Here is a 15,327-nt window from a genome sequence, read left to right on the forward strand (position 1 = left end):
AAAGAGTTACCAAAAAAGTTGCAAGGGTATACAAACTTTGACGAGGTCGAAGTTAGCCCCGGCCCTCTGGTTTTTACATAAAGGCTATGTCGACTAGGAAATTCATCTTTGACGGTCACGCACGTTCGCTCTGCTTTGCCACTTATTGCATTTGTTTCAGGTCTGTGTGGATGCTGAACAATTAAATGCATTAGCTAAGAACGAGCTGCTGGTTTTGAAATAAAATTGCAGCTCTTTAAAGGTGGGGGGCTATGGCTATTGCTGCGGCTGCTGGTTGCTTTCATTGCTTTCACGAAAGCACAGCTCTACTGGCCAGCCGTCTCACTAATTGGCGTGATATTTAGACTAAAACAAAGAGATGCTTTTCAATTTTCAGCAGGCAGTTGACATGCAGCCATGTCAGGCGCAAATAACCATCAAGAAACTTGGCTGTGCGGTATATAATGCCTAAGATGCAACTGCCAGCACTCAGTCAATCATCAAAAGTGCAGCCACAGTGCCAGTATCCGCCCAGCCGTAGTTTCATTCAATTTTTTTGGCCACTGCATGCCATTCAGAATAGCCGTAGGAATCACTTGTCATCCAACCGTTCGATCGAATCCCACCAGCCCAGATATGATTAAATACGTGTGGCATGTGGCAGCTCTAATGATTGTTTTCTGTTGGCTGTCAAGTGCGCGTAGTGCCAGTTATCAGCAACAGCAATTGAATGGCCTGGTCATGGATCAGAAGCCTCAACAGCAACAGAATCGGATACAGCAGGCATCGAGTGGCACTAGTCCGGTCAGTTTTTGGAAGGATATGTCGCTGGTTTATCGCATATGTCAGCAATGTACTGGGGAAAATATGTCCGTTTGTCTAAAGGTGAAACTACTGACTGGCCTGGAAAAGGCTTTCCGCTCGGCAAAGTCCTTGACACTCTTCGAGGGTGTTCAGTTTGTGAGCAGCAGTCCGGACAATCAGCAGGGTTCCAAGCTGCCATCGATTAGTGAGCAGGACATTGAGGCTGTTCTGCCGCGTGGAGTAGATGCCAAGGAGCAGGTTCTGAATATTTATTTATTTATTTATTTATTTATTTACGTCAACTAACACAGCAGTCGACGAAAAAGCTTAAGCTAAAGACAGATAGTAATTAAATGAAGAAGGTAGCTTAGCTTTATACACAACTAAACATCCCCGGCCCGGTGGAGATGTTTTATTTGCACAAGGTGCCAGCTATGCCCCGATTCACAGCCAATGTGGCCAGGGATGAGTTGCAGCCAATCCAAGTCCAGAATATTTTCAATGGTTTCGCTGTAGATGATTAAAAAGTATAGCGCGAAGAGAAGTGACAGGAAGATGAGGAGAGATAAGGTGAGAAAGGTTGTTAAAAGATTGGCAAAGAACACGAAGAGGTTCGTGAAGAGAGTAGTTAGTCAGACATCTACTAAGGTGAATAGGAAAAAAGTTTCTGGTCCGACGTGAGGGAACACAAAAATACAGCGTATCTAGTAAATTGGTAGAAATGACTACGCCGTTGACTAGTTTATGGAGAAAGAGAATGCCGAAAACAAGCCTACGGTTATAAAGTGAAGGAAGATTAATAAGAAGTCTGTCAGAATAAGAAGGTAGGCGAAGACCCGGGTCCCAATTTAGACCGCGTAGCGCAAACTTAAGGAATTGCTTCTGTACCGATTCAATACTACGCTGGTGAACATCATATTGCGGGTTCCATACTGGCGAGCAATATTCTAGAGTAGGGCGAACTAACGAAGTGTATAAAACCTTTGTTACATAGGGATCATTAAATTCTTTGGCCCAACGTTTAATGAAGCCGAGAAGGCTGTTTGCTCTGTTGACAATTGAAGAAATAAGAACATTAAATGAAAGTTTAGGGTCAATGAGCTAGGAGCGTAGACAAATGTCTGAAAGTCATAAAAGAACACTTAGAGGCATTAAGGTGTAATTTATTAACGTGGCACCAATCACAGAACGCATCAAGATCTGATTGCAAGTACTGTTGGAAAGAAGGATCATTATAGGAATAACAAATCTTGACGTCATCCGCAAACATGAGCACGCGTGAATGAGCCAAGGCCAAAGGCAAATCATTTATAAACAATGTAAATAATAGTGGGCCCAGATGACTGCCTTGGGGTACACCTGACGTAACTCGAACAGTTTTAGATATCGAGGAACGAAAAGACACCTTTTGGGTTCTGCCAATAAGATACGACTTTAACCAACCCAATAATTTTGGTGAAAAACCCATGATGTTAAGTTTCGCGAGAAGCAAAGAATGATCAACCTTATCAAAAGCCTTACTGAAGTCAGTATAAATAACATCAGTTTGACACTTTTTACGGAAGCCATGGTGTACAAGGGTCAATTCTAAAAGGTTGGTAAGCGACGAACGACCTTTCATGAAACCATGCTGACAAGGAGAAATAGTGGATCTGGATAGATGTTGAAGAGAAGACGTAATAATTTTCTCAAACAGTTTAGGTATTGCCGAAAGTTTGGCAATGCCACGGTAGTTGGAAACATCCGATTTGCTACCCTTTTTAAAAAGCGGAATAATAAATGACTCCTTCCAAATATCAGGAAATCTACAAGTCTCACTCGATATAAAGAATAACCGAGCTAAAGGCTTAGATAGGGAAATAGAACACATTTTAAGGATGCAACTAGGTATATCATCAGGCCCGGGAACGAAGGAAGACTTCATAGATGACAAGCTAGAGAGAATACAGTCTTCAGTAATACTGGGAAAAAACATACAATTTAAATGTGGGATTGAAAAGGGATAGGGTGTGGGATCAGAAACAGTAGTAGAATATGTCGACTGAAAAAATTTTGCAAACAGATCTGCAATATCTAAATCATTATTAGCAGACCATTTCAACATAAAAACGTAACAATGACAAAACTCAGCACGATTTTAAGAAAAGAAAAGTTACTGAAAATTGGTCGAATGTAGTGAATCTGCTACAGCATGGAAAACCGAAAATCGTTTTGCGGTCTAATAAACGGCGCCAAGAGAGAATTCGCCTACAAACTAGAAGTATTTTTATACCCTTGCAAAAAGGGTATATTAATTTTGGTCAGAAGTGTGCAACGCATAGAACGAAGCATCTCCGACCATACAAAGTATATATATTCTTAATCAGCACGACGAGACGAGTTCAACTAGCCATGTCCGTCCGTCCGTCCGTCTGGATCAACGCAAACTCCTCCTAGACCGTAAGAGCTAAAGAGCTGAAATTTTGCACGTAGGCTTGTATATACTGCAGGGGTTGTATATCTCGGATTCAGCCGGATCGGACCCCCTATATCATATAGCTCCCATACAAACCCCAAAGTCACGAACAGTGACTTTTCTCAATAACTTCGTTAATTTCTGTGCTATTATCGTGAGAATTTATTACGCCTGTAAACTACTGTGCCAAATTTGATCAAGATCGGATGACTATATCATATAGCTCCCATAGGAATGATCGGTCGCAAACAGTGACTTTTGTAAATAACTTCGTTACTTTTAACGCGATTGCTTTCAACATTTCATTCAACATTTGTTAGTTTAATATATCTGTTAATGACTGTGCCATTTTCGACCAAGATCGGGTGACTATATCATATAGCTCCCATAGGAACGATCATTCGAAAACAGTGACTTTTGTAAATAACTTCGTTACTTTTAACGCGATTGCTTTCAAATTAAACATTTCTTAATTTAATATATCTGTTAATGACTGTGCCAAATTTGATCAAGATCGGGTGGCTATATCATATAGCTCCCATAGGAACGATCGGTCGAAAACAGTGACTTTGATCAATATCTCCGTTATTTCCTACGATTGTAGGCCATTCTTTCGCAAACATAAGCCTTTTTAGATAAAACGTTCTTCCACATTGATGGCTAATAGGTAAGGAAAGAGTTACCAAAAAAGTTGCAAGGGTATACAAACTTTGACGAGGTCGAAGTTAGCCCCGGCCCTCTGGTTTTTACATAAAGGCTATGTCGACTAGGAAATTCATCTTTGACGGTCACGCACGTTCGCTCTGCTTTGCCACTTATTGCATTTGTTTCAGGTCTGTGTGGATGCTGAACAATTAAATGCATTAGCTAAGAACGAGCTGCTGGTTTTGAAATAAAATTGCAGCTCTTTAAAGGTGGGGGCTATGGCTATTGCTGCGGCTGCTGGTTGCTTTCATTGCTTTCACGAAAGCACAGCTCTACTGGCCAGCCGTCTCACTAATTGGCGTGATATTTAGACTAAAACAAAGAGATGCTTTTCAATTTTCAGCAGGCAGTTGACATGCAGCCATGTCAGGCGCAAATAACCATCAAGAAACTTGGCTGTGCGGTATATAATGCCTAAGATGCAACTGCCAGCACTCAGTCAATCATCAAAAGTGCAGCCACAGTGCCAGTATCCGCCCAGCCGTAGTTTCATTCAATTTTTTTGGCCACTGCATGCCATTCAGAATAGCCGTAGGAATCACTTGTCATCCAACCGTTCGATCGAATCCCACCAGCCCAGATATGATTAAATACGTGTGGCATGTGGCAGCTCTAATGATTGTTTTCTGTTGGCTGTCAAGTGCGCGTAGTGCCAGTTATCAGCAACAGCAATTGAATGGCCTGGTCATGGATCAGAAGCCTCAACAGCAACAGAATCGGATACAGCAGGCATCGAGTGGCACTAGTCCGGTCAGTTTTTGGAAGGATATGTCGCTGGTTTATCGCATATGTCAGCAATGTACTGGGGAAAATATGTCCGTTTGTCTAAAGGTGAAACTACTGACTGGCCTGGAAAAGGCTTTCCGCTCGGCAAAGTCCTTGACACTCTTCGAGGGTGTTCAGTTTGTGAGCAGCAGTCCGGACAATCAGCAGGGTTCCAAGCTGCCATCGATTAGTGAGCAGGACATTGAGGCTGTTCTGCCGCGTGGAGTAGATGCCAAGGAGCAGGTTCTGAATATTTATTTATTTATTTATTTATTTATTTACGTCAACTAACACAGCAGTCGACGAAAAAGCTTAAGCTAAAGACAGATAGTAATTAAATGAAGAAGGTAGCTTAGCTTTATACACAACTAAACATCCCCGGCCCGGTGGAGGTGTTTTATTTGCACAAGGTGCCAGCTATGCCCCGATTCACAGCCAATGTGGCCAGGGATGAGTTGCAGCCAATCCAAGTCCAGAATATTTTCAATGGTTTCGCTGTAGATGATTAAAAAGTATAGCGCGAAGAGAAGTGACAGGAAGATGAGGAGAGATAAGGTGAGAAAGGTTGTTAAAAGATTGGCAAAGAACACGAAGAGGTTCGTGAAGAGAGTAGTTAGTCAGACATCTACTAAGGTGAATAGGAAAAAAGTTTCTGGTCCGACGTGAGGGAACACAAAAATACAGCGTATCTAGTAAATTGGTAGAAATGACTACGCCGTTGACTAGTTTATGGAGAAAGAGAATGCCGAAAACAAGCCTACGGTTATAAAGTGAAGGAAGATTAATAAGAAGTCTGTCAGAATAAGAAGGTAGGCGAAGACCCGGGTCCCAATTTAGACCGCGTAGCGCAAACTTAAGGAATTGCTTCTGTACCGATTCAATACTACGCTGGTGAACATCATATTGCGGGTTCCATACTGGCGAGCAATATTCTAGAGTAGGGCGAACTAACGAAGTGTATAAAACCTTTGTTACATAGGGATCATTAAATTCTTTGGCCCAACGTTTAATGAAGCCGAGAAGGCTGTTTGCTCTGTTGACAATTGAAGAAATAAGAACATTAAATGAAAGTTTAGGGTCAATGAGCTAGGAGCGTAGACAAATGTCTGAAAGTCATAAAAGAACACTTAGAGGCATTAAGGTGTAATTTATTAACGTGGCACCAATCACAGAACGCATCAAGATCTGATTGCAAGTACTGTTGGAAAGAAGGATCATTATAGGAATAACAAATCTTGACGTCATCCGCAAACATGAGCACGCGTGAATGAGCCAAGGCCAAAGGCAAATCATTTATAAACAATGTAAATAATAGTGGGCCCAGATGACTGCCTTGGGGTACACCTGACGTAACTCGAACAGTTTTAGATATCGAGGAACGAAAAGACACCTTTTGGGTTCTGCCAATAAGATACGACTTTAACCAACCCAATAATTTTGGTGAAAAACCCATGATGTTAAGTTTCGCGAGAAGCAAAGAATGATCAACCTTATCAAAAGCCTTACTGAAGTCAGTATAAATAACATCAGTTTGACACTTTTTACGGAAGCCATGGTGTACAAGGGTCAATTCTAAAAGGTTGGTAAGCGACGAACGACCTTTCATGAAACCATGCTGACAAGGAGAAATAGTGGATCTGGATAGATGTTGAAGAGAAGACGTAATAATTTTCTCAAACAGTTTAGGTATTGCCGAAAGTTTGGCAATGCCACGGTAGTTGGAAACATCCGATTTGCTACCCTTTTTAAAAAGCGGAATAATAAATGACTCCTTCCAAATATCAGGAAATCTACAAGTCTCACTCGATATAAAGAATAACCGAGCTAAAGGCTTAGATAGGGAAATAGAACACATTTTAAGGATGCAACTAGGTATATCATCAGGCCCGGGAACGAAGGAAGACTTCATAGATGACAAGCTAGAGAGAATACAGTCTTCAGTAATACTGGGAAAAAACATACAATTTAAATGTGGGATTGAAAAGGGATAGGGTGTGGGATCAGAAACAGTAGTAGAATATGTCGACTGAAAAATTTTGCAAACAGATCTGCAATATCTAAATCATTATTAGCAGACTGGTCGTTAAGTCTGAAGGTGGAAGGTAGTACATTAGAGCGTCTTTTGGAATTGACAAAGTTGTAAAATCTTATAAAATTCAGCCTTACAGCGAACGAGATAATTGTTGTAGCATTGAGTATTTAAAAGACAAAATTGAGATTTGGCTATACAATAATTTACATAGTCAAGTCGCGAACCAGTTTTTTTAAATCTTTTAAAATATCTCGATTTAATGTTACGAAGATTAGAGATCCTACGTGTAAACCAGACTGGCGAGCTGGAGACGGTAGAGACATTCACATAAGGAACGCATTTATCAATTAGAGAATTAAGAGCAGAATAGAAAAACTTCACTGCACAATCTATATCGCAGCACTCAAATAGAAACGACCAATCAAAAGAGAAAATAAGGCTGTTAAGAAGTGTTTAAGCTGCAACTGAAGCCAGACTCTCTTTGCTAAAAAGAGAAAACGAACGAAGAGAGAGAGAGAGAGACCAAGAACAGCACAAGTTACTTTGAAGTGACAAACTTGGAGATCCGTTACTTCAATTCTTTTCTTTCTTATTTCTTCTATGGAAATTTCCAGAACTTTGAATTTTGTAAAAGACAGCGTGATTTGCTGCACGTGATTTTTACTCTTGAAATTAATCTCGGTCGATGCGGTTGCACCTTCTGTGCCCGCCGACAATTGTACTATAGTTTTTAGGTTAAGAAAATAAAGCAACCGATTGAAGTCAACCTGGTCATCTCATTTCTTGCCAATCGCAAGTGCCTCGAAGCCGCCTCGGTGGAAATCATCCGAAGGCCGCATCATATAAGACGAGCAGTTTGGGGCTCCGCAAGGGCGCAGCCGTTAGCCAACATATATTTTGGTGCCGAAACCCGGGAGGAATGATCTTGGCGATTGGATTTAGAGTGTGATTGCCAGTGGATAGACTGATTCGGGTGAGTACAATTTAACGTTGATGTGTTTGGGTAGGTGTTCATTATGGCTGAAAAACTGTTACCGTTGGCTACGGAGCAAATCACATTGCTCACTTCGCTGGAGAAGTCATTGGCGCGATATAATTCGGAGGAGTCGGGACATACCGAGAGTCATCTGGAAGCCAGATTGGACTCGATTGCCCACCTTCACGCAGATTTTCAGCGCAATCATCACCAACTGATTCAAGAACGAGATAATGCGGAAATAAAGGGCAGATATTTTGACAAAGACATCAGAGACTGTTTCGAAGAAACCTACATAATGGGTGTAGCTGAGATTCGAAATGAGTTGCAGAGACATAAGGATCGGAGAATCCCTGCGTCGACTGCATTTGATGAGTCTTGTTTGCATCAGACGGTGCATGAACAAATGGGACCATGTTTGGAGGAAGTGAAACTCCCAACAGTTAAACTGCCTACCTTCAGCGGGAAATTTATTGAGTGGCCGGCGTTTAAAGAGGTGTTTTTAACAAGAGTACACCACTGCGACAAGCTGACGGACTTACATCGTTTTCATTATTTGAAGGATTCGTTGGTTGGAGACGCAGCTAAGGATATTGAACATCTAACGCTAATAGCGGCGAACTATGAAGTGGCTTGGAGAATGTTGATAAATTTGTATGATAACAAACGAGTGTTATTTTTACATTACATGGATGTGTTCGATCAGCAATTACCAATAAAATATGGAGATGCGGAAAGTTTGAGAAGATTTGTGCAAACTTCCCGCTCATGTGTGAATTCATTGGAGAAGACTGGTGTGGATGTACGACAACAGTCTGAAATTTTAGTGTACTACATGATGACAAGATTACCGAATCAATTAAGAGTGGATTGGGAGCGGTCAATATCTTCAACGCAGAATCTGCCGAGCTTTGAGGAGCTCAGTCAGTATCTTGAAACACAGTACAGAACAATGATTACGGCGTCAGCAGGTAATATCGAGGGAACTCTATCACGGGATAGACATCGGAATGCAAAGCCAGGTGTACATGAGTTACGAGCTAACCAGAACTACACAGAGGCTTCATTTGTTACTCGAGAGACAGACCTATGCATTGTGTGTCAAGGGGATGCACACCTTATCGGAGTATGCAGGATATTCCAGGAGATGAGGCTATCGGAACGAAAGGCGTGTGTAGTGAGGCATCGACTGTGTTTTCGATGCCTTAGACCAAATCACCGAATAGATGCATGTGACAGTGCGGTAAATTGTGAAAAATGTCAAGGACGGCATCATACACTACTTCATGTAGACAAATCAGGATGCGAGAGGCCGCTTGGCACACTAAGGAAGGGAGTTATCCCAACAGCATCTGCGAATGCTTTAATTGGAAAGAGTACAACAGAAACTGCGGTAAGGCACAAAGACGAGGTTTTATTACCAACAGCAATGGTGTGGGTAGAGTCGATAGAAGGCTATCCCTTACAGTTTAGAGCGTTTTTGGATCAAGGTTCACAAGTTTCGTTCATTTCAGAGAATGCAGCTCAGCAGCTACGTTTACGGCGCAAACAGGCTCACATCACGATTACTGGATTAGCAGATACAAAAATTACAGATGCGGCAGCAGAGGTGGAGCTAGTCATAAGATCAATCTACAACCCACATGCGAAATACAAACTGCTCGCGTCAGTAATACCTCTAGTGAGTAAGCGCATGCCAATCAAACGACTGCCGTTTGAAGAGTGGACTCATCTGAAGGGCTTACCGTTGGCCGACCCTAACTTCTTCAGTCCACAAGGAGTTGATATTTTGTTGGGAAATGACGTCTACGATGAGCTGATGTTGGGAGAAGTGCATCGAGGAATACGTGGTATGCATCTGGCGCAAAATACGCATTTGGGATATATTGTATCAGGAAAAACGAATCAAGAAGCTGGTAGGAGATCGTCCTACACCATAACGGTACGAAGGAAGGAAGCTGATGAGATACTTGAACAATAGTTATGTAAGTTTTGGGAGCTAGAACAATTCGACGAGGAGCCACGTGGGGTTTCAGTAGAGGATAACTGGTGCGAAGATTTCTTCGTTAAGACACATAGCCGAATGCCGTCTGGGAAATATGTTGTTCGTCTTCCTTTTCTAACATACTTGGACGAATCAATGGTAATTGGAGAATCATATAAGAGCGCGTTAAAACGATTACATTCTCTGGACAGACGGTTGCGTAACGATGCGAGTTTGAAGAACGCTTATGTTGGCACGATAAATGAGTATCTGGAGCTGGGTCAAATGGAACGTGTAACGTCACGGGCTAGTAAGACGGGCAATCCTGCATTGGGGGGAGTCGATCATTGCTACTTACCGCATCACCCAGTCATAAAGGAATCGTCATCAACTACGAAGGTACGAGTTGTCTTCGATGGATCGAGCAAGACGAGTAATGGAAAATCGCTTAATGAGATTCTAGCAATAGGTCCAAAATTGCACGTACATCTTCAAGGAATCATTCTCAATTGGCGAGGGCTAAAATGGGTATTTATGGCGGATGTTGAAAAAATGTACAGATGTATTAATATTCCACCCGACGACGCGCAGTACCAGCGTATTCTATGGAATCCGGACACAAGTGATTATGTGGAAGAATATGCCTGCACAACGGTGATGTTTGGAACGAGCTCCGCACCTTATTTAGCCATGAGAGTTATGAAACAATTAGCTATGGATGAATGCGAGAAGTATCCACTGGCTGTGGATGTTATAAATCATCAAATGTATGTAGATGACATACTGTCTGGTGGCGACAGTATTGCAGAAACGGAGGATGTCAAAAACCAAGTGATTGGAATGCTTCGTAGTGGTATATTCGAACTACGGAAGTGGGCGAGTAATTGCACAAAGCTATTAGAGAACATACCAGTTGAGCATCGAGAATCAAGCGGATTGTTACACATGGAAGGTAATGATACTATTCGCACGTTAGGTCTATACTGGAGTCCCAAAGAAGATGAGTTCCGTTTTGCTTTGCATGTCGTTCCACCAATGAGCTCACCAACAAAGAGGACCTGGACTCTCAATTGTGGAATTAGAAGAGGGCCTACGTGAATTGATTAGGATGGTGCAGAAGGATTGTTTTAACTCTGAATGGAAGGCGCTATCGGAAGGCAGGGTAATAGCGAAGGACAGCATACTCCTGTCTCTTAATCCGTGTTTTGATTCGAACGAACGTGTTTTACGTCTCGGAGGCAGGCTCCGAGATTCCCTGTTGCCCATAAATGAAAAATATCCTTATATATTACCGTATAAACATCCTTTCACAGATCTCGTCATATCTTACAGTCATATTTGCACCTTGCATGGTGGAACCTCACTAACGCTGAATTTTATAAGGAAGAAATTCTGGATTGTTAATGGACGCAATGCAGTTCGGTTTGGAATTCATAAATGTATCACATGTTTTAAGATGAAGCCTCAATTTGCAGGTCAGAAAATGGGAATGTTACCTGCAGTACGGGTACGCCCTTCTAGAGCATTCTCATCCGTTGGAGTGGACTACGCTGGACCCGTAAATATTTCGCCCTGCAAAGGAAGAGGACGTGTATCCCAGAAGGGATATATTGCTGTGTTCGTATGTCTAGTGACAAAGGCCATTCATTTGGAACCAGTTGGAGATCTGACCTCAGATGCGTTTATAGGAGCATTTAACCGTTTCATTGGCAGACGTGGCCTATGCACAGACGTTTATAGTGACTGCGGTACTAATTTTATTGGAGCCAACAAAAAATTGCAAGTGGACAAACTGGCATATTGTTCGTACATTACGAAACATATTGCGCCAACATTATTGAGAAAAGGAATCAACTGGCATTTCAACCCACCATCAGCGCCACACTTTGGTGGATTGTGGGAGGCTGGAGTGAAGTCCATGAAGTATCATCTGAAGAGAACCCTCGGAGAACAAGTTTTAACATTCGAGGAAATGGCAACTGTGTTGGCACAGATTGAGTCTTGCTTAAATTCAAGACCGTTATGTCCCCTATCAAATGATCCTGACGATTTAATGGTATTAACACCCGGTCACTTTCTGATGGGTGAAGCGCCTTTAGCACCTCCTGCTCCGGAATTGGCTAAAGTTACTCTGATTGATCGATGGAGGAATTGTCAATATTATGCACAACAGTTTTGGAGAAGATGGAACTCGGAATATTTATCACGATTACAAAGGAGACCAAAATGGCTGCAGACCAAGGAAAATCTAACAGTTGGATGCATAGTGCTCATCAGAGACGAACGTTTCTCTTCTCATCAATGGCCTCTAGGTCGGGTTATGGAGACACATGCAGGACCCGATGGACTAGTGAGAGTGGTGACTTTGAAGACAGTCAAAGGACTCATGAAACGACCGGTAGCCAAACTCTGTCCATTGCCTATTCAGGAGAATTGGATAGAGAATGACACCATTCCTAGAGAGAGAGACCAAGAACAGCACAAGTTACTTTGAAGTGACAAACTTGGAGATCCGTTACTTCAATTCTTTTCTTTCTTATTTCTTCTATGGAAATTTCCAGAACTTTGAATTTTGTAAAAGACAGCGTGATTTGCTGCACGTGATTTTTACTCTTGAAATTAATCTCGGTCGATGCGGTTGCACCTTCTGTGCCCGCCGACAATTGTACTATAGTTTTTAGGTTAAGAAAATAAAGCAACCGATTGAAGTCAACCTGGTCATCTCATTTCTTGCCAATCGCAAGTGCCTCGAAGCCGCCTCGGTGGAAATCATCCGAAGGCCGCATCATATAAGACGAGCAGTTTGGGGCTCCGCAAGGGCGCAGCCGTTAACCAACAAGAAGATTGAAATTTGTTTTACGAAAACATCTACGACGAGAATTTGAGATGTTTTTAAATAAATTAGTAACGGAATTGTAAGAAATAGTAACTTCAATGGTAGGATGATAAGGATCTTCAGGTTTCACTAGTGGCTGTGTTTGCGATACAGCACTAACAGTGGGATCAGAGACAAAAACAAGATCAAGGATTCTTTTAGAACAGTTAAGGAAAGAATTCAACTGATATAGTGGACATTCAAGTAGGCTATCAAGAAAAACATGTTGAGATGAAGGAATTAAGAAAGATAGATTATCATCAACAAGCCAAGAAATATTAGGCAAGTTAAAATCACCTAAAACTATAAAAAAATCACGATCTTTAAGACGACCAAAAATAGTTCGTAAAGCATCAGCATGGTGCATGTAGATCATGATATCAGAAGCTGGCTATCACAGAAAAGGTTCGACAGCTTGGTAAGAAGTCCTCTTACATTTTGATAATGAATGCAAAGACTAGACGTTATTAGTTTTTTGAAGCAGAAGATAAAGTAGGAAGGTGGACAGGCAACGGACGAGAGCGGTTATTGGGCGCAAACTCGTGTACAACGAGGCCCTCTGGCCAAAAATTAGGGTCAAACATAGCTGTGAAGTACTCATTTGGTACTGTAATTTTAAAAGAGGAGATTTCATGAGGCCTAGAAAACTTAAACTTTTGAATTAAAACCTTAGCAGGGCAAATATTACCAATGTAAGCTGCCACAGACGACTCAGAAGTATCTGGAGCAAGCCTAGAAATAAATAATTGTTTGCGATGAGGCACTACAGTTAGTGGAGGCGGAGGAGCATTGGGATCCGCAAGTGATTGAGAGCCGGCATGATCCTGTGATTGATCAGAGTTCCCGTGAGGGATAGATTGAGGTACACCAGGGCTTGTAATGGGTACTTCAATCTGAAAAGAAGATCATAAAGAGGGACAAGAAGATGGTGTAGGCGAAAGTAAAATCGGAGAGGAAGTAATAGAGAGAGCTGGCGACTGCTTACGAGGCAACTCAAGGGTACATTTCTTGTGCAATTTCTCAGAAGGTGGAACAAATTTGAATTGCGACAATAATTGAACGCTAGAGTCACACTCGTTTGACAGCTGTTTGGCCAGTTTGTTTAAAGAAAGAAACCTTAAACGAAGATCCCTATACATACGGCTAAAATCAAGCTGCTGGCTGGCACAAGATGGGCAAGTCCAGCGCATTAAGCCAAGCTCAGGCTTAGACACAGACAAACCAGAAAATTTGTCGTAGTCGCGGCCATTGAGGCCAGCACATTTTAAGTGAATAAGATTATCGCAGAGCCAACAAGATATTGCTCTATACTGATCATCAAAACGATCAGAATGTTTGCAATTTGGTAGATAACAAGCCATTGAAAAGCCGAAAGAAAGGCAAAAAAAAAATTATATATATATAAGAATATATAGAAAAATTAAATTCACAGCACAAAGATAATTATTGATAAATAATCAATAATTACAAATAAAACAAAGAGACAGCTAGAGTGCACAGCACAACAGAGAGTGCAAGAACAGTTAAAAGCCGAGCTTTGAGAGGCGGCCTTACAAAAGTGATTACGCGGGAGAGAAGCTAAGCACAAGCACAAAGCAGAGAGAACAACAAAGCCACTAGCACTGACGGTATGATGGGGGCGATGAGGGGAGCAACTGCAGAAGCAATGACGAAAGAAAAAAAAAAAAAATTGTAAATGTACCAAACACTAATCACGAAAAAGAAAAAACTGTTTAAACTGATTAATTTGGTGAATTATGGAAATAAAACACAAGGGAGTCAAGCGAATAACACCAGCGGAAGTGTAAACAAACTAAGCACAATTAAAAATTGAGAAAAAACAATAAATATTAATAAAAACTCAGGAGCTATGCAAAAACACGACCGTCACGTCAGAGAGCAGAAATGGGTTGAAGCGTGTTGGCAACTTTCTGCAAGATCATACTCTACAGGTATGACAGATCAAGCTACAGTTAATAGATTATTAATATTTACTATTTTATTCGCAGATTAAATTCCCTGATCTACGCGACGCGGATAGCAACTCTGTAGAGGGCCGTAAAAAGAAGGATAAAAAGGGCAGTGGAGCATATGTAATGATTCCCTTGCTGCTTGGGGGCACATTTGTGCCAATTGCCTATGGAGCCTTGGCTATGCTGGCCGGTAAGGCCCTGATATTCTCTAAATTGGCGCTGGTATTGGCATCCATAATTGGCATCAAGAAACTCTTGAGCGGCGGCGGCGGAGGCAAGGAATCCTCTCATGAAGTTGTGGTCTCCTCTGGCGGGTATTCGGGCTGGGGTAGAGACTTTGATATGGCCTACAGTGGCTGGAAGCCGGCAAAGGATTCGGCAGGCAGCGGCAAAAGCAGGTAGACCCACCAAGCGAAACACCTCATCTTGACCCTGCATAGTGATCCAATGATGATTCCAGCCGAGCATGCATTTGCATTTGGAAACGACAAAGAGAAGAAGCCAACCAAAGAACCGATTGCCGCATAAACTGTCTGACTTGAATGTGTAGATTAATTAAGAGCTGAAATTCTGCACGTAGGGTAATATATACTGCAGGGGTTGTATATCTCGGATTCAGCCGGATCGGACCCCTATATCAAAAACCCAAAAGTCACGAACAGTGACTTTTCTCAATAACTTCGTTAATTTCTGTGCTATTATCGTGAGAATTTATTACGCCTGTAAACTACTGTGCCAAATTTGATCAAGATCGGATGACTAAATCATATAGCTCCCAT

At 41.8% G+C, this 15,327-nt stretch overlaps 2 protein-coding genes across 2 annotated transcripts; both read left to right on the forward strand.

The window, feature by feature from the left end:
• The first annotated feature begins 615 nt into the window (after positions 1-615).
• LOC137580158 (uncharacterized) lies at positions 616-1,089 on the forward strand. Its single transcript, XM_068294080.1, has one exon. It carries the CDS (start codon positions 616-618, stop codon positions 1,087-1,089), a length of 474 nt encoding a protein of 157 aa, XP_068150181.1.
• A 3,436-nt stretch (positions 1,090-4,525) lies between these two features.
• Positions 4,526-14,950, forward strand: LOC137580159 (uncharacterized). The gene is made up of 3 exons (XM_068294081.1): positions 4,526-4,968; positions 14,485-14,527; positions 14,585-14,950. Exons 1-3 carry the CDS (start codon positions 4,526-4,528, stop codon positions 14,948-14,950), a joined length of 852 nt encoding a protein of 283 aa, XP_068150182.1.
• Positions 14,951-15,327: the final 377 nt, after the last annotated feature.

Source organism: Drosophila tropicalis, unplaced genomic scaffold (assembly GCF_018151085.1).
Source record: "Drosophila tropicalis isolate 14030-0801.00 unplaced genomic scaffold, ASM1815108v1 contig_814, whole genome shotgun sequence".
Lineage (NCBI taxonomy): Eukaryota > Metazoa > Arthropoda > Insecta > Diptera > Drosophilidae > Drosophila > Drosophila tropicalis.